This window comes from Leguminivora glycinivorella, chromosome 2 (genome assembly GCF_023078275.1).
Source record: "Leguminivora glycinivorella isolate SPB_JAAS2020 chromosome 2, LegGlyc_1.1, whole genome shotgun sequence".
NCBI lineage: Eukaryota > Metazoa > Arthropoda > Insecta > Lepidoptera > Tortricidae > Leguminivora > Leguminivora glycinivorella.
Window position 1 is genome coordinate 15,764,278 of NC_062972.1, and position 19,722 is coordinate 15,783,999.

Here is a 19,722-nt window from a genome sequence, read left to right on the forward strand (position 1 = left end):
TTAAAGTCGGACGTTTTATGTACCGCTTAGCGAATTCCTGATTATATACAGAGTGGGGCCTGTAACAAAGGCGAAGAATCGAACCCCAGGCCACTCTCCCTACACTGATCAACATTTGTTCGGCGACTTTTAAAAATAACTTGTATTTTGATTTTTATCACCCTTGAAAGTTTTTTCTAAGAGGTAATGTATTGCGAATTCTGTTAAGTCTAAAGTGTGACAGACAACGTCAATGACAACAATAATGGCGTACATTAAAGCTAATATTTATTTTGTATGAAAAATTAAAAATTTAAAGACTTCATAATTTTTAAAAGTCACTGAACAAATGTTGATCAGTATAAGGAGAATAGAATAGCCTACAGTTCAATTCTTCGCCTCTGTTACAGGCCCCACTCTGTATAAAGAACCACTTCGTATCCTAATCCCTTGGATGGGTGTACGCACAAGTAAACTGATTGCCTTCCGACTTTCCAACCCCAAGTCACCCCTAGGGAAAACAAAGTCTTCTCACCAAGAACCTTGTTTTCTCAAGATATACGTATTATTTATCTATATGGTAACATGTATAAGTAAAACACTGATTTAAACTTTCACGATTATTACACATCATTATTTTTAAAATCGGGACTTACTGTCAGTGTACTGGAGAAGGGGTTGAATTTTGCTATAACCCCTAAACGTATTCCTTATGAGACCGTGATCTGCGGTGTTGAGGAGGCCATAACGCGCAATAAGGTACCGTCGTGTGACGCGGAAGCGTTAAGCGGCGGTTTCCGAACGGTCGCCGAGCTGTCAAGTTGACTCTGTGACCTGCTGATTTCAAATATTGAAATTTAATTCTATTTTTAGCTTTAAATAGGACTTCTACTCATTGTTAGTTAATTTAAGTAGTAAAGTATTATCAGTGATACAGTTTTGGTGAAATTGGCAACGTTACACCGAGTATTTATTGGACTTTGAGGCAGGACTACCCAACTGTCAACGAGTGATCGCAGCCGTTGGAATCTGCGTTTGAAACGGGAGAGTATTCCGTTTTATTTATCATTTATTTCTACACTCAAACAAAGCTCATTGCTGCGGCCGTGAGCAACGTCAAACAAACAACATTGGCACCGTGCAGTTTCCCTTTGCTTGACGAACTAGTGGAAGCACAAGACGAGACAAGACACATTCGCCACAGACACTGCCGACTACTGACACACTGCACACTTTATTCATTCCTACAGCTCTCATCTCTGTCGTCATCTTGGCAAATCTTTCAATCTCTATTGAGATAAGTACTCATCCTTTTTTATTACATCTTTCAGAAAGCCAGACGAGTGACAATGGACACCGAAATTGCGACCGAAACTCGCAAGGCAACTGCACGACAACTAGAGATGCAGCTAAAAACAACAGCACAGGACCTACACGAGTCGAGGGCCTTGTCGAAGCAGTTGTTGGAGGAAAGGGAGGAAAGCGAAGTGGAGCTCCAGAAGGTAATCAACAAAAACTCAGAATTGAGAAGGGAGCTGGCGGACAATGATGTGCAGCTGACTGATGCCCGCGGAGAAGTGGACCGTTTGCAAGGCACAATAGACACCTTCAACCAGTGCGCTTCGACACATGAAGTGGCCTTGGCCCGCATCACACAGTTAGAAGAAGAACTGGGTGCGGCAAATGAGGAACTTAATTTGTTTAGGAAAGAGCGGGAGCACTATGATGCTTCGCAGTTACAGAATGTGTACCAAGAGTTGGTAAGCGGTGAAACACAATTGAGTAGGGACTCCAAACACTTAGTATTCTTTAATAGTAGTAATAAGTTAAAAAAGTACATTAAGATTAATAGGTATATTAGGAGAACCCAAAAGCTGATCAAAGGCCAGGCATGTATTAAAAAATATAGTAAATTAAAACACACATTAACAGTTATGAAAAACAGGGTTCAAGACTGTCATTCAGAGCTGGAAGTCAAGGAATCAAATTTTCTGAAATTAAATGCCGACATTAACAGGCTGAAAGATGAGCTTTTGGCAGTATCCACCATGTATGAGACCACTAAAAAACAAGTTGAGGAGCACATACAGGCTTTTAAGAGGATACGATACCGAAGCACGAATTCAAATTTGAGATTTTTAGGTCTTTATCGCCGTCGCGCTGACGGGGGTGGAACCCACAGAGAGGCCCTGTGTGCGTGCGCGTGGCGCACGCACACACCCGCGTCCGCGGCCGGCGCAAGTAAGTACTTACTCGCGCTCAAGCGCTCTCTATATTTGTCTAGTTTCGGACTTCTGATGCATGTTTTGGACTCCGTGAAGATATTAAGTGTACTGATTTGACTAAAATGCAAATTTGTAATGTTTTAAGGAATGGTAGAAACAATTCCTTTTCTTATACATAATGTGATTATCTTAAAAGATGATTTCTTTTAAGATAGTCACATTGTTAGCGAAATAAAGTTATTCGGTATGTAAAAAGCTAAAACCTTTTCGATTTCAAAGAGAAGCCATATTATAGGAGTAGGTACGTACAATCAACCAATTAATCTGAATCCTAGGTCATAGGCCAATCTAGACCCTTTCACAGTAAAAGTAAAACTGACTTCTGTAGCAAATAAAGGACGGTGTTCTAGAGTGGCCTAGGATTCTACATAATTGGTTGACAGTATCTACCTACCAAAAATGTATGTGAAACTTATTCTTTTTTTTTGCACATGTTTGACAGAAGTGACAGCGTAGGAAAATTTAACTAGGTAACAATTTGGTACCTATTATACTTACCAGACACCGGATTATGTTCCAAGGTAATTAGAACTTTTTAGCAGAATTCTAACAAAAAATCTGCCAAAGCATAAGGACCTTTTTCAGATGGAAAGCTACATATGCATCTTATATTTCTAATTTTCTAGGGTTGTGTATACATATTACCTACCTAGCATTAGAAATACAAGGTTTAGCACAGAACAAGACCAACCATAAAAATGCTTAACTAATTTGCCAGCTAAATTTAAACCTAGGTATCGGTACTTAAACGTATTGATTGATATTTTTATTATTTAAAACTTATTTATACTTACATATCAGCATTTCTGTTACCATAGAATTAAAACGTATATAACACTCATTTCATCTACCAACTAAGGGCATCTGTAATCTACGTACAAATAAGGCCCGGTTAAGTCTCGAAATGTTATGTACATTTTATAATTAGATAAGTGTAAATGGGTCAAAAAATTGGGTCCATGTGCAATCGTGCATTAAGTAGGTGCACTTTTCCCAAATTGCTGCATGTATGAAATAAGGCCCATCAGTAACTTAACAAAAAATAAGGTATTTATATACCGAATTAAGCGTAATTGTGTCGCTTAACTTCAAACCTGGATAAATCCATTCTGCTACAAGGTTAATATATATTTTTTATATATTGAATCTTAAAGCAGAATGGATTTAAGTACCCAAGTTTGAAACTAAGCGACAAAATTGATAGTATGTATCTAGGAGATATTTTCTTTACAAAATCGTATTATTCAAGAGCGCTATGATAAACGCACGTCGAAATAAAGTAAAATTTACAATATTTACCGATGAGATTGTGCTCTGTGTGTAGTGGTAAACATTAATAATATGAAAAGTAATTGTTTCAGTCAGAGCATCTTCACTCGTCAATTTCGTCTTACTCTTTAGTTGTGAAACATGGGTGACAAAGGACGGTCGCCGGAAGGAAAAGAATAAAAATATACGGATACCTATATATATTATAATATTTATCCCGTAGGACAGCAGGTTACTTCAAAGTACTTTAATTAACTACCTAATTTTAATGTTGTCTTCGGTTCCCGTCGTCGTTCGTCGTTCGTCGAATCCCGGTAAGGGTATTTATTTGTGTGATGAGCACAGATATTTGTTCCTGAGTATGTATTTATCTATTTAAGTATGGTTTTGTATTTATCTATGGGATATGGGTTAAATTGTGGCGTAGGCGAGAGGCTGGCAACCTGTCACTGCAATGTCACAGTTTCGTTTTCTTTCAACCCCTTATTTGCCAAGAGTGGCACTGAAGCTTTAGTAGTTTCATGTGTTCTGCCTACCCCTTTATGGAATACAGGCGTGATTGTATGTATGTATGTTATCTATTTAAGTATGTATTATTTATTTATTTATTAGTAAAAACATGTTTACATGACATTACAGTAAAATCAATGCGTCGCAACAAAAAAGAAAAAAAAAACAGTAAGTGTAAGAACATGAAAAAAAAACAAACAATAAAGTTTAAAACTAAACAATTTATTTGGGCGATGACGTAACAGCGTGGCTCCGTTGCGTCGTTTGCCCCGGTGTAGGATTCGGCAAGTTGCCCCGGAATCGCCGAAAAACCACACCTTTCGGCCAGAAGTCTGCGCTCGCGATGGTGTCCTGCGCTATATCGTCGCCTAGCACCCATAGTACAAGCTTTGCTTAGTTTGGGGCTAAGTTGATCTGTGTAAGGTGTCCCCAATATTTATTTAATTACTTACCATAATCATAATGTAATAAAATGTGCATTTTTTCGTGGTTACCAACATGCATACCAACCATAAAAATGCTTAACTAATTTGCCAGCTAAATTTAAACCTAGGCTATTTAAACGTATAGATACTTTATATACTTTTATTATTTAGATCTTATTTATACTTTTCGGCAAAGCATTTTTGTTACCGCAGAATTAAAACGTTGGTAATACTCATTTCATCTACCTACTAAGGGCATAATTATGTAATGTTGCTTGTGCAAACAAGGCCCGGCTATTAAGTTTCGAAATGTTATGTACATTTTATAACTTGATAAGTGTAAATGGTTCAAAAATTTCGTGCAGTAAGTAAAAAAGTAAAAAGTAAGTATTATTAAACAGAAAAACTATGGGTCTTATTTGATGCAGGTATGAAATAAGGCCCATGCCGCCCATGTGTCCACATGTTCACAACCTTCGATACCCAAGAAGTAGCGTTGCGGAAATAGAGATGGATCGGATATAATCTTCAAAGATGAGCTATCATCAGCGCCAGTATTTGAGTGGTGGCCTCAGAGTGGAAGGCGACCCCGTAAACGCCCAGTACTTATGATACACAATACACATAAACACAATACATTATAATATAATATATTGCCCCGTAGGACAGCAGGCTACCCCACACTACTTTAATTAAGTACCTAATTTTGTCCCTTTAAACTTATTATTAAATAAAGTCTGCATATCTTGACCACATTGACCTTGACGCACTGCTTGTTAAGACTTGAACCCCTCTAATTTAGAGTCCCATATCCTAAATGCATAGTCCTGAATAAATGTGTTTTAGACGACAGACCGTAGTATAAATACTTATCACAAAAATTGATGATTGAATTCATGAACACAATGTTTACACAAAGTTATAAAACTTAAGAAGCGAGCGATGGGCCCTATTTAGAGAAGTAACTATTTAGGGTATTTTGTGATTCTATGTCTGCGAAGAAAATATACAAAACGGCATGATTGATAAAACTTAGAAGAAATATAAGCACTGGGCCTTATTAAGGGCAGGTACTGGTACCAACCTGAACAAACTATGTATTACTAAATAAGGCCCATCATTTTTTTAAATATTTTAAAACATGACTTAAATTATTAATATTATGTCTGTTTTTATTGTATGTAAATAAGTACATATAATATGACTAATATAACTACTTACCTAATTGGTGTTCGGCAGAATAGTAATAAATAAACAATGATGACCGAATACCAAATTTTCGGCAAAATGGCTGAAAAGACCGAATACCAAATAGTTGCCTAATATTCGTGGAATCTATCGTAAAATACAATATCTTATAATTGTTACTAGTAAACCAATGACGAGAAAAGTTATGCATGTATAAAATAAACCTATACCTGTATGCAATTGTTACGTACCTATACTTATAAAAATATGGACTTAGTATTTCCACAGAATATATAATACAGATTCAAACTTTCACGATTTTTACACATATTTAAAATTGCAAACGGGACTTAATCGCGTATTTACTATGTTTTAAACACTAACCTCCGACGTTTCATGGACGGCATTGTCCCCGTGGTCTCGGAGCAGACTGGTCTTTTTTGGACCACCAATTTTAAATATGAACATATAATAGTACGTATTTCTAACTAAAAAGTTCGTCAAACACGGTATGTCGATATTTCGACGTAGTATATCGATAACTTTTCACATCACTAGATTATCGACATTAGATGTCGACTATTTCCCATCACTTTATTTCAGTGTACGTATATAAAAACTTAGCCCCGCCCCTAAATTTGGTGCGATAGGGACAACTGCAGCTCAGGCGCGAAATCCCGCGTAAAAACTGCAAAAATCGAGGTTCCGCTCTCGACTGTTTCCTCCTCCAAAACTTAACCAATCGTTACGAAATTTGGAAATCAGAATGACAAGGAAATTATCTGTGTCGGACCGTTTCGTTTTTTTGGATAATTGATCTCAGTTTTGAATACCACGCCTTTCTTTCTGGCAAATTCAATTAAGCCGTTTTGGCCAACTTTGAGAGGCTCTAATTCCTTTTAAAACAAAAATATCAAAAAAAGCAAAACGGTCCGACACAGACATTGATAATAAAAGTCTGTGTTGAAAAAACCATTGATCTAGCTTCAAAAACCAGAGAGGAAACAGGCGAGAGCGTTTGTATGGAGAAATGAGGGGTATCGTAGCGTCTTAATAAATTGCTGCTAGAAAATAGAGATTTGGAGGAGCGGTGTAAAGCATTATTAAATGGAAAACATTGTAATTGTGGCCAAATGCCACCAGCAAAGATTATTCAAGCCGATGTGGCCCACGACACAACTAGGCATGCGGCAGTAGTTAAACAGCCCCCTAGAGCAGTCAGTAAGACTGTTGTTTTTTCAGATCAGATTGGGTTAGGAATGGGCCCATTATTAAGCTACCAGTTAGAGCAACAAGTGACAAATTACTGTTATCAAAACATTACTTTGTCTCATTTATGTGACCTTATTTCAAAGGGATGTTATGATAGCAGTACTACATTAGTAATTTTATTAGGAAATAGTCTTAATGTAGATAAGCTTAGCATAGATAAATTGATGTCCACTCTAAATGTTATTGAAAAATCTGGTGTGGGGAAAATTATATTATGTGCACTACCTTATGCAGAAAATGTATCATATGACTATAACTGTAAGATAGCTTACTACAATTCTTTAATGTACCATGCCATAGCTGTTAATAAAAAGTACCATTTCTTTGACTTAAATAAATTCATTGAGCGCTTCATGCTAGCTCCACGGAAGGTATTTTTGCCAAAGAAATTTTTTGTATATTTAGTGGAGTTATTGGCCTTCAATATTGAGCCAAATAGATGTAATAGTGTTATATATAAGTCTCAGTCAGCTGACAAAGCCAAGGACCCCATGCCTCATTTAAACTAGATTGTAAGACAGCGGAAAAACACCTGAGTATGAACGTTGTTCACCAGAATATTCAGGGCTTTTCCAGCAAAGAATTAGAAGTAGGATTATTTTTAGATAGTAATAATGTTGAAGTTATGTGTATTACTGAACATTGGTTGAAACATGAACAGTTGATATTTGATTATGTTAATTTTAAATTAGCTAGTTTTTTTTTTGCCAGAAAATCTGCTGTTCATGGTGGCTCCCTTATTATTGTTAAAAATTGTATGAAGTGTAAAGAGCGCAAAGATGTTGTAAAATATTCCATAGAAAGAACTATAGAAATTTCATGTGTTGAATTAGACAGATATATTATTGTATGTGTTTATAGACCACCATCAGCTGACTTCAGCATATTTGAATCTACAATGGAAAATGTTTTGAAGTTAGTGTGCAAGGGCCAAAAACATGTTATTGTATGTGGAGATTTTAATGTTAACTTGCTCGAGTCATCTAGTAATACTGTTAAAATGCTCTGTTTGTTTAAATCATTTAATTTATTTAATTTATTTCTTGAACCTACCCGGGTAGGTGTGACTAGTGCAACATGCCTAGATAATATTTTTTGTGACTGTGAATGTATAGATAAGAAATTATTTAACTGTTTTCATTCCGATCACAGCGGCCAAAGGGCAGCTTTCTTAAACGTTATTCATGATACTCCACAAACAATAACATATAGACCCATTACTGGATCTCGCTTGGAATCATTCAAAAATGAAATTCAACATAGTTTGTCTATAATACCATTTTCGCATTATGACTGTAATCATTTGTATCAAGAAGTTTTCAATGTAATTCTGAATCAATTTAATAACAATTTCAAAGTGAAATCTATTAGTGGGTCAAAAGTTAAAACAAAGTTTAGTGAATGGGCTACTGTAGGTATTCACAAAAGTAGAAAAAGACTTTATGAACTTTATGGTGAGAGAGAGCTGAACAAGAATTCAGAATTCCTGGACTATGTAAGAAACTACTCAAGAATCTTCAAGAAAGTGTGTTTAACTGCCAAGAAAAACTTTATTAGTTCTAAATTGAAAGTGTCGGACAACAAAGTGAAAACAACTTGGAGTATTATAAATAAAGAAGCTGGTAAATGTAAATCACGCGATTGTCAAGTCAACATTGTATCAGATAATCAACAAATAGTGTCGAACAGCGATGTTGCCTCGGCATTCGAAGATTATTTCTCAAACATAGCCGTTAACACCACAAAATGTTTACATTCTTCTGCGGCTCAAGCCCATTCATTACTTTGTGCTAATGTTAAGAAATGTAATAATTCATTTAAATTTAGTCAAGTAGACTCTGTAAATATTGTTAAAACATTCAAGTCACTCAATTTAAAGAAAACGGAAGACTTATGGGGAACATCAGTTAAAGTAATTAGTCATGTCATAGATATAATAGCACCTTACTTGGCCGTAATATATAATATTTCAATTTCACAAGGCACCTTTCCAGATCTTATGAAATGTAGCAAAGTCATACCGCTTTTTAAATCGGGTGATTCGAGTGATATAACCAATTTCCGTCCCATATCAATACTTCCTGTTCTAAGTAAAGTCTTTGAGAAGCTAATGTTAAATGATCTACTGGGACACTTCAACAGACATAGATTACTTACAAGCAAACAGTTCGGTTTCACAAGGGGCCGTTCCACGACCGATGCTGCTTCGGTACTCATTAAACATATATATAATATTTGGGAAAATTCTTGTGATGCAATTGGCATATTTTGTGATCTTTCAAAAGCCTTTGATTGTGTGGATCATGGAACGCTCATTTTGAAATTAGAACACTATGGTTTGTCTATAAATGCCCTAAACTTTATGTCTTCTTACCTTAGCAATAGAACACAAACAGTAGTTGTTAACAAAACTCGCTCTAGCGGGACTGTTGTCCAATTAGGAGTGCCACAAGGCTCAATTTTAGGTCCATTCCTGTTTTTGGTTTATATAAATGATTTGCCATGTATAGTAAAAAACTTTTTGTGAAATAGTACTTTTTGCTGATGATACATCACTGCTTTTTAATGTTGACCGAAAATCTACGGATTACAATGTAATTAATAGCACGTTAGCTGATGTACTGCAGTGGTTTACTGTCAACAATTTACTTCTTAATTCTAAGAAAACCAAATGTATTCGATTCTCTCTGCCGAATGTTAAACCAATCGATACAAAAATACTTTTGAATGATGAATGCTTAGAGATGGTAGATACAACACTGTTCCTTGGCTTAACATTGGACAAAAATCTACAATGGAGTCCTCATATAAGGAAACTAGCAAGCAAATTAAGTTCAGCCGCATACGCCGTTAGGAGAATCAGGCAACTGACTAATGTTGAGACAGCTCGCCTAGTGTATCATAGTTATTTTCACAGTGTAATGTCATACGGTATTCTGGTTTGGGGCAAAGCAGCTGACATACAGACTATCTTTGTATTACAAAAGAGAGCCATTCGTTCTATTTACAACTTAGGAACACGTGAATCAGTAAGAGAACTCTTCAAAGAAATTAATATCTTAACTGTAGCTTCCCAATACATTTATGATAGTATAATTTATGTTGTTAAGAATTTAGACTGTTTCACTAAGAATTCTGATATCCATAATTATAACACTAGAAACAAAAATAGGCTTGCCATAAAGAAGTTTCGTGTCCGTAAAGTACAGAAGTCATTTGTTGGGCAATGCATTCATTTTTATAATAAGTTACCTGACACTGCTTTGAGATTACCCCTCCCAGCTCTTAAGAACTACTTAAAAAAATCATTGATGTTAAAGGCTTATTACAGAGTCGAGGACTATTTGACAGACAAACATGCATGGCCCGAACCAGAAACTACAAAAAACGAATAGCAATTAAAATAATTGTATTATGTATAGAGGACACAGTTCAGATAAGAAAGCACATCAAATATTTTATATTTTATGTTGTGTAGGTAAATTACATATTTAATGACATTGAGATTCATATTATCTTTTTCTTCTGTGACAATTTGATATGTTTTCTCTGAAGAAGAACGACGTATTATTAAGCAATAATATAATTTATTGAAATTAATTTTGCATAGAGTACCTAGTCTGTTCATATTCTTTGATGAATACTTTTGCAGGTTAAATTGTATCTTGTTATTTAATGCATCTAAGTTATAAGATGTAATGTTTTGAAAAGAAGTTGCCCGCCGAGTTTCTTGCCGGTCCCATAGTGGATACCCCCCTCCCAACTGAGGGGGGACTGAAATCTTCTCGAGGCTGAGGCGTAGGGTTAGAGCCGGCGTAGCTTTATTTGACGTTCATATGCGCATTGTAATATGCCTACTTGAAAAATAAATATTTCATTTTTCATTTTCATAAGACAGGATGTTGCCGTTATCCTGAGGAGAGCCAAACTGCCAAAGAGTAACACCACTACAGAGGAGAGGATAGCCCTTAGAAATCTGAAGAATAATGAAGATATCTTAGTACTAAAGGCTGACAAGGGGAATGCCACAGTAGTGATGGACACAGCGGCTTATGATGGTAAAATACGACACTTGCTGGATGACGATCTTGTGTACAAACCTGTTTCGTACAACCCTACTGCTAGGGTTACTCGTCGCATTAGGGCTATCATCAGAGACTGCAGAGAGATTTTCGAGGAAGACGTTTTCAATCGTTTGTACAAACCGAAGATTGTGCTACCGCCTAAGTTGTATGGTTTGCCAAAAGTACATAAGACAAACGTGCCGTTGCGGCCTATCGTGAGTCAGATTTCTTCTCCCACTTACGATCTTGCAAAGCATGTTGGATCGGTGTTGCAGCCGCTTGTGGGTGGTACGTCGTCTTTCGTGAAGGACTCTCGTCACTTTATAGACATCCTCAAAGAAGTAACGCTGGAACCAGATGAGATAATGGTGAGTTTTGATGTGGAGTCACTTTTCACCAATGTTCCCGTTAAAGAATGTCTAGAAGTTGTCAGAAGGAAACTGAGCGATAGTGGCATGTCGGAGACAATAATGGTGCTGCTGAGGAACTGCTTGGAAGGGAGCTACTTTTTGTATCGCGGAAAACATTACCTCCAGATTGATGGGGTTGCCATGGTAGTCCTGTGGCACCGGTTCTGGCAAACATCTGGATGGAGCATATCGAGGCCAGTGTAGATCTGCAGCCTTGGGCAGTGAAGTTGTGGAAGCGATATGTGGATGATGTTTTCTGTATTATGAAGGGTGGTAAGCAGGAGGTGGAGCAACTTCTCCAATATCTTAATTCTATTCATCCAAGGACTAAGTTTACGTACGAATTAGAATCACAGCGCAGTTTGCCATTCTTAGACGTGAAAGTGATTGGTCGAATGGACGGAACCCTAACTCACACTGTTTACAGAAAGCCTACGCACACTGACAGGTATTTGAATGCCCTTTCTCACCACCACCCGCGCCACCTGCAGTCAGTTGTCTCATCGCTGGTGAATAGAGCGTATGATCTGTGTGACCCTGAATATTTGAAGGATGAGTTGTCACATATTCAGGAGGTGCTTAGAAGGAACGGGTACAAGAATAAAAAGTGGCAACCTAGACGGAAGGCAAGGGGGAAACGTCCTGAGGTGTCCAGACAACCGGCATTTCTGCCGTATGTTAAAGGTGTGACGGATAAGGTTGGTACAGTACTTGGAAAGTACTCTATAAAGACGGTGTACACGCCATTATCCAAAGTTGCAGGAAGCCTAAGATCACCTAAGGACGTTATACCGTTTCAATCACCTGGCGTTTATAAAATTGATTGCAGTTGTGGTAGCTCCTACATTGGAGAAACTAAGCGCACCATAGAAGAAAGGGTAAAGGAGCACATCGCGGCTGTGAAAAATCGTCAGGTCAACAAGTCTGCCGTGGCTGAACATTTGTTAGAGTCAGGGCCAAACCACTGGATCGAACTACATGACCCTAAAGTCTTTTCCACGGAACGCCATTTCTACAGTAGAAAAGTGCGTGAAGCCATTGAAATCAAAAAACATCGCAATTTCAATCGGGACGAAGGTTTTAGGATCTCATCCACATGGAATCCTGTCATTAATAAGTGTAAGCGGAAAATAATATCGACAGTCGTTAAATCAAATATCGTCAGTGTTGTATGTCGACAGAGTAACATCCCTAGTGCGCAAACAGTTCAAGTTGATAATCAAAACCAAGTGCGGGTAGTTCGAAAAACTCGCGCGGCTGTCAGAAGGTGTTGATGTCATTTCAAGCCAGTCTTCTCCGAGACCACGGGGACAACGCCGTCCTTGAAACGTTGGAGGTCAGTTTAATATGTAGTTATACGCGATTAAGTCCCGATTTTAAAAATAATGATATGTATAAGTAAGTCACAAATGCAAGACTCGCATCTAGCAATGCTCCGACGAGAAGTTTCCAAAATTCTGAATGTCCTCATGGAAAGATCTCGGAATTGTTCTTCGCAATAAAATTTGCGAGCTTTACCGTCATTTGTCATGGCATTTGGTGAGTTTGTAATAAACGTCAGTATTCAATAATCAAATAAAATGATCATCAACTGTTGAGAAATACATTTTAATCCGAAAGATAATGTTTCCAATGGCAACTTGCAAAATAAGTATCACGTGATTCAGTAATTTAAGGAAATTTTAAGAATGTTTTACGTTGCTACTCGCAATCCATAAACAGTAACATTTGTTAGATCAAATAACAAAGCCAGTTTACATTATTCTGTCTGCGTCAATGAGAGCATTATGTTTCAGATAGCCTCTTGGTCATCGTACACACCAATACCTAGAATATACTGGCGATACACAATGCAATGGCAATTGAAACTTAGATAAATCGGATTAAGGACTGATTCGTAACAAATTTGACAAATTCAGAATGCTTTTTCTTGGATAATTTCTAGTTTATTTTGTATTATCATTCCACCATTAAAATTGCCAGAATCACAAAATTATTATATTTAAAATCATTTTTAAAAGCAAATCTCAACTAACTAGATAATAGTTATTTGTTATACCAGCGGGTAAAAAAATGCATTTTATCCACTAGTGGGTAAAGTAATTTGACCTTGAATAAAGTCAAACTAATTGCTTTAAAATTGATAAAAGCAGGTGAAAGTTGTATTTTAACGCCGAGTGTGGAATTGAAAAACGAGCAAGTGAAAGGATTCTATAATTGAACCACGAGCGAAGCGAGTGGTCCGAGAATAGAATCCTGAACTTGCGAGTTTTTAACACACGAGAAGTAAAATACATTTGCACCCGAGTGTAACACAAAACTTTTCCCCTCACTATAGCGAGGAAACTACAACGCAAAAACTGTGTTTATCACTGCTTCCAGTAGTTTCACAAGTGGTAAATCATCTTTATTACTAGATTCAACTACTTTTATCAATTTTAAAGCAGTTAATTTGACTTTATTCAAGGTCAAATTACTTTACTCACTAGTGGATAAAATGCGTTTTTACTCACTGGTATTAAAGGACAAAACACGTGTTTCCGAGCTAGTGAGGGAAAATAAAATTAAAGTGAACGCTGAAAATAATTCAGCGACAAACTGCTATCAAAATCTTGATTTCTGTTGACGAAACTTGCATTTAAATAATTTTCAACACTACCTGGCAACCAAGATTATACCATTCTGAAAGGCAATTTCTTTACGATTCCCGTGAAACAATGAAAATGAAGACGTGTCTCCAAATACCTACTTTACCAGGAATTAAGTTGATGCGGTATTAGTTACCTGACACTGGTTATTTTTCGATAGAGAGATCTACAGCAAAAATTGCTGAAAGAATCTGTCAGCTGATTTTATTTAATAATACGATCTCTCAACTTTATTCTGACAATAGCTGTATATCATCCACGATATTTATGAAGGCAGCAGCTTGCTAAAGCCAGTGTTCTCGAAATCGGGACGAAAGACTTGATTTAACGAAGTCCCACAGTATATTAATACTGTTGCGAATACACCATTACACCATGGATTACCATTAACCGGTATAGGTTGTAGTGTCCAATAAATTCGTTCATTGAAATGACACCCACGATGAGCAGCCAAAATATTTAAAAGAAAGGTGGTAGTCCTTGATAGGACTAAAACTAAGGATGTGTCAAAAAACACTGTCGGAATTATGATGGAGGGCAGACAACAAAACTTACAACATGAGCACGGAGAAACGGAGAATGATGAATTTACTAATAAATAATAATTTTTGAATACATTTTTAACATATAATAGAAAAACAAACTTTGATTCGGCCGGTTTCAGGACCTATAATACAGTTTCGAATTTGTCAAATTTGTTACGAATCTGTCCTTATTGCAAAGTCGCAAATTGTAAATTGCAAAAGTAGTAGGAATAGCCCGTCTCAGATATCTTTGCGCTAACTTTGAAGCGACTAAAGTGTAAAACTGCTACTATAAAATGAAATTACTTTAAATGTGGTTATATGCGATCAAATCCCGTTTGCAATTTTAAGTACTTCAGAGTACCATCGTTCTTTTTATCACGCTGCTGATTTTGTTTCTAAATCCCCGAGTCCGAGTGTGCTTCCGTTTCCTGAAGCCCATTTGTCATAACAATCTCTTCATCCTGGGCGACATTTATACCGCCGCAACTTCCTAAAATACTAACTTTAAATTATATGTTTACCCGCCGTGAGAAATGTACATATACTTACATATCTGTAGTTTTGTTGAATGTTGAAATAAGTATTAACACACATTAATGAAACTGAAACAACAACTCATGTTTTGTTACTAAGAACTAAACGAGCTATCGATAAAACTCAGATTAAAAAACAATTAGGTAAATATTTAAGAATACTTTTACACATAACGTTTTACACTACTTCTACTATATTATACCTATTGCCTTAAGTAAATATACTATTATGTAGTAGATTTTAGGCGACGAATGAATTTATTCCGGAGTCATGGATGTTTTCTTCTACCACCAAAAAACAATCACTATTTTTTTAACCATTACCTTTTGTTCATCGACTTTGTTTGAAATTAACGAACAACGTTACTGTTTAAATCCATTCTTCAGAGCCTTATAATTTCGTAACTCGACTGAATATTTTAAAATCTTACACACAACTTGGACAACAACAACTTTTTTTATACAACTTGGTAAAAGTGGTAGGTCTTCGATAAAGACACCCCTTTGCAAGAAAGTAAATGGTGAACCCTGATAATCGAATATTTTAATTTCCTAAGCAGGTTCTCTGTCGCTCGAATACACAATTACACATGAGCGATATTTGATGTATATCCTTTGAAGAGTGTGAATGCTAAATGGATTTAATGGACCGCTTAAAGTACTTCCCTGGAAAAATTGTGTCGGATTAAGGCTGCAAAGAAAGAGCAAAAAGTATGTAAAAGATTTATTTTTCTCACATGCTTAAGGAATTATTCATTCTACGTTTCGTATAATTTTATTTTTTAAGAATGGGCAGACTTGTAGATGTCCGTGATTGAATTTTAAACATTTAACGTCATCTTTTTCCCTTGAAGTGGGTAGCAATATTTTAAGACTAGGTTATTTTTTAAAATTATAAAAATACTAGCTTTTGGGCGCGGCTTGGCTCGCGTAACAAAAAGACAAAAAGTAGCCTATGTCACTCTCCATCTCTTCAAATATCTCCACTTAAAAAATCACGACAATTCGTCGCTCCGTTTTGCCGTGAAAGACGGACAAACAAACAGACACACACACTTTCCCATTTATAATATTAGTATGGAAGTATGGATATATGCTTACAAAATCGTCCTGATTATAACAGTGCTTATGAGATTACATGCCAATACGATTATGAATTGTCAGTGTCAAGTGTAATTTTTGATTGAATAAGTTTTTTATCCTTGCTTGATTGCGTTTTCCGTTCTGCTCCCTAGAGTCTTCCAATCGTATTAATTGTATATTGTGTCTCAGATTGATCGTAACGCAACGGAATGTTAACTACGCGGCTTGAAGTCGAATTCGTATTTTTATTTTTTTGTTATGTCCTTAAGTATTTAATACTATTAAGTGATAAGATAATAAATTATCTAGCTGTTGTTGACTATGTCCGACGATACATTCATCTCATCTACTAGACACAAACAAAACAAACCTAACTTACATTTATTTGATATTCGACGCATGTCCCTGCTTTAACAAATTTGTAAACATTTACCTTATCCTGTATGAGTCGGAGCGTACAAACTTTGGTTTTGAACAAAGTCGGGGTCATTCGTAAACGAACCAGATCAATCAACAAATTAATTATTGTGCAAACAGAGATAATGTAAAATTTTCTAATAAAATAAAACACTGCAGCACTGTATCCGCTTATACTAACGAATTAAGAACACCACGTTTTCATAATTTAATTTCATGAGTAGTAAGCTTTCGCGATAAATGAAGACAATATTGACTCTTTATTGTTTACCTAATCCATTGCTATTTATTTAGATAATACATACATACATACATACAATCACGCCTGTTTCCCAGAGCGGTAGGCAGAGATCACAGATTTCCATTTACTACGATCCTGACAAACCACTTTCGCTTCACACACTTTCATAACGTTTCTCATACACGCTCGTCGGTTTCGAGTACTTCTGACCTGATTTAGATAATAGAATATTTTATATATGTACGTAGTGATATATACTCATGCTATTCTCGGTTTTGAAAAAGTAATAGAAAACCGGCCAAGAGCGTGTCGGGCCACGCTCAGTGTAGGGTTCCGTAGTTTTCCGTATTTTTCTCAAAAACTACTGAACCTATCAAGTTCCAAATAATTTTCCTAGAAAGTCTTTATAAAGTTCTACTTTTGTGATTTTTTTCATATTTTTTAAACATATGGTTCAAAAGTTAGTGGGGGGGGGACGCACTTTTTTTTCCTTTAGGAGCGATTATTTCCGAAAATATTAATATTATCAAAAAATGATCTTAGTAAACCCTTATTCATTTTTAAATACCTATCTAACAATATATCACACGTTGGGGTTGGAATGAAAAAAAATATCAGCCTCCACTTTACATGTAGGGGGGGTACCCTAATAAAACCTTTTTTTCCATTTTTTATTTTTGCACTTTGTTGGCGTGATTGATATACATATTAGTACCAAATTTCAGCTTTCTAGTGCTTACGGTTACTGAGATTATCCGCGGACGGACGGACGGACGGACGGACGGACAGACAGACATGGCGAAACTATAAGGGTTCCTAGTTGACTACGGAACCCTAAAAACAGGCATCTCCTTGAGAAGAAGCCAGGCGGCGTAACGTCTCCACTAACAAACAAACTCATAAACAATGAAACTTCGGCCCATAATATTACGTTACGATCGGATTTCAAAATTGGTTTGCACAATCTGATTAGTGATTCCCTATTTAATTAGTTCTAAGACTGTAAAAGTCTGAAAAAATTATTCTCGTTTTAATTTTAAAATTTATTGTATCAATGAAGATAAAAAATACTGCTTTCAAACCCAATTGATGGACAAATAAAAGTAACATTAACAATAAAACCCTTCAAATGCCAGTGATTAACCAAAACGTGAGATTAACCGTACTAATAATTGTCCTAAAAATAATAGTTATTTGTTATACAAGGGGGCAAAGTTGTATTTTAACGCAGAGTGTGGAATTGAAAAACGAGCAAGTGAAAGGATTCTATAGTTGAACCACGAGCGAAGCGAGTGGTTCGAGAATAGAATCCTGAACTTGCGAGTTTTTTAACACACGAGAAGTAAAATACATTTGCACCCGAGTGTAACACAAAACTTTTCCCCTCGCTATAGCGAGGAAACTACAACGCAAAAAATGCGTTTATTCACTGCTTCCAGTAGTTCCACAGGTGGTAAATCATCTTTATTACTAGATTCACCTACTTTTATCAATTTTAAAGCAGTTAATTTGACTTTATTCAAGGTCATATTACTTTACCCACTAGTGGATAAAATGCGTTTTTACCCGCTAGTATTAAAGGACAAAACACGTGTTTCCGAGCTAGTGAGGGGAAAAAATGTTTTCATACACTTTAACATATTTCGTCACCAAAACATTTACGATAAAAAAATAACTCGTCTAAAATAAAACTGATAGGGATTCCAATATTGTTACTTATCGAATTACGTAGGCTAAATAAGTTTTGGGCTATTTTGATACACAAAATACTTTGTCCACGGGCTAGAAGAAATTGTACATGTCAATGTCATAAACACAATAACGCTTAAACGTTTCATACTTTTTCCGAATTTTATCCGCAGTCTATAAATAACGACCAAACATTCAATCAATCATAACAGATAAAATTTGTTCAATAATAGATAGGTAGCTAAATCTAAGGGGTTCGTCATTTTGTGAAAATAATAGGTCTAAATCTGGGAATATAATTTCATTCTATGTCTCGATTATGTTTCGCCTACTTAAGATAAAGTTTACTTAGGTGTAGCACTTATTATTAGATTTAATTTATGAAAATAAATATAACACTAAAGGAAAAAAGTTACCTATGAAATTTTAATTTACGCAAGAAGTAGATTCTTGTAGACCTTGTGATAATACTTATGGACAATTTTGTGATATATGTATTATGTATATATTCCATTATTATTTCTCAGTATTTATTTTCTTTCTTAGGCTAGGCTGTTTATAATATGAATATAAAAGTAAAATACAAAAACAAATACAAAAAATATAAAAAACATATAAACACATTATAAAAAACCTAACCTAGGGTGCCGCCAGCAGCGGGGCAGGGCCCAAGCTGCCGGTGGCTTAGGGCTGCAGAGAGAGGAACCGTCGAACTATCCGCGCTGTGTCCAAGATCACCGCCTTCTGCATCTGGTCCTTGATCCAGCCACCTAGCGAGAGTCTCTTAAGATGTTGGTCGAGACTCTTCGCTATGAGAACGTTCGCTGAAACGACTATCGGAACAATGATCGTTGATTCAACATCCCACATGGCGGTTATCTCGTGAGCCAAGTCTAGGTACTTACTGGACTTGTCCTTCTCGGCTTTCACGAGATTCTCATCATGGGGGATGGTGATGTCAACGAGCACTGCCCGGCGTTGCAGTCGATCTATTATCACAATGTCAGGCTTATTGGCTACAATAGTCCTGTCAGTGATAATAGATCGATCCCAATAGAGCGTGGCACGACCATTTTTGAGAACTGGCGCAGGTAAGTACTTGTAGTATGGTACTTCGCGGTCCACAAGGCCGTATTGAAGAGCAAGTTGCTGGTGAATAATCCTGGCTACGAGATTATGTCT

The 19,722-nt window shown here is 36.3% G+C and overlaps 1 protein-coding gene across 1 annotated transcript; it reads left to right on the top strand.

The window, feature by feature from the left end:
- Positions 1-1,328: 1,328 nt before the first annotated feature.
- On the top strand, positions 1,329-11,606 carry LOC125238587. Its single transcript, XM_048145940.1, has 2 exons — positions 1,329-1,636; positions 10,823-11,606. Exons 1-2 carry the CDS (start codon positions 1,329-1,331, stop codon positions 11,604-11,606), a joined length of 1,092 nt encoding a protein of 363 aa, XP_048001897.1.
- The last annotated feature ends 8,116 nt before the right edge of the window (positions 11,607-19,722 follow it).

Bases quoted from the DNA above. Each gene is read 5' to 3' on its own strand.
- LOC125238587 (XM_048145940.1), top strand. From the start codon at position 1,329: ATGGACACCGAAATTGCGACCGAAACTCGCAAGGCAACTGCACGACAA. The intron at 1,637-10,822 runs GTTAGAAGAAGA...CATTTTCATAAG, and splicing joins GCCTTGGCCCGCATCACACA to ACAGGATGTTGCCGTTATCC.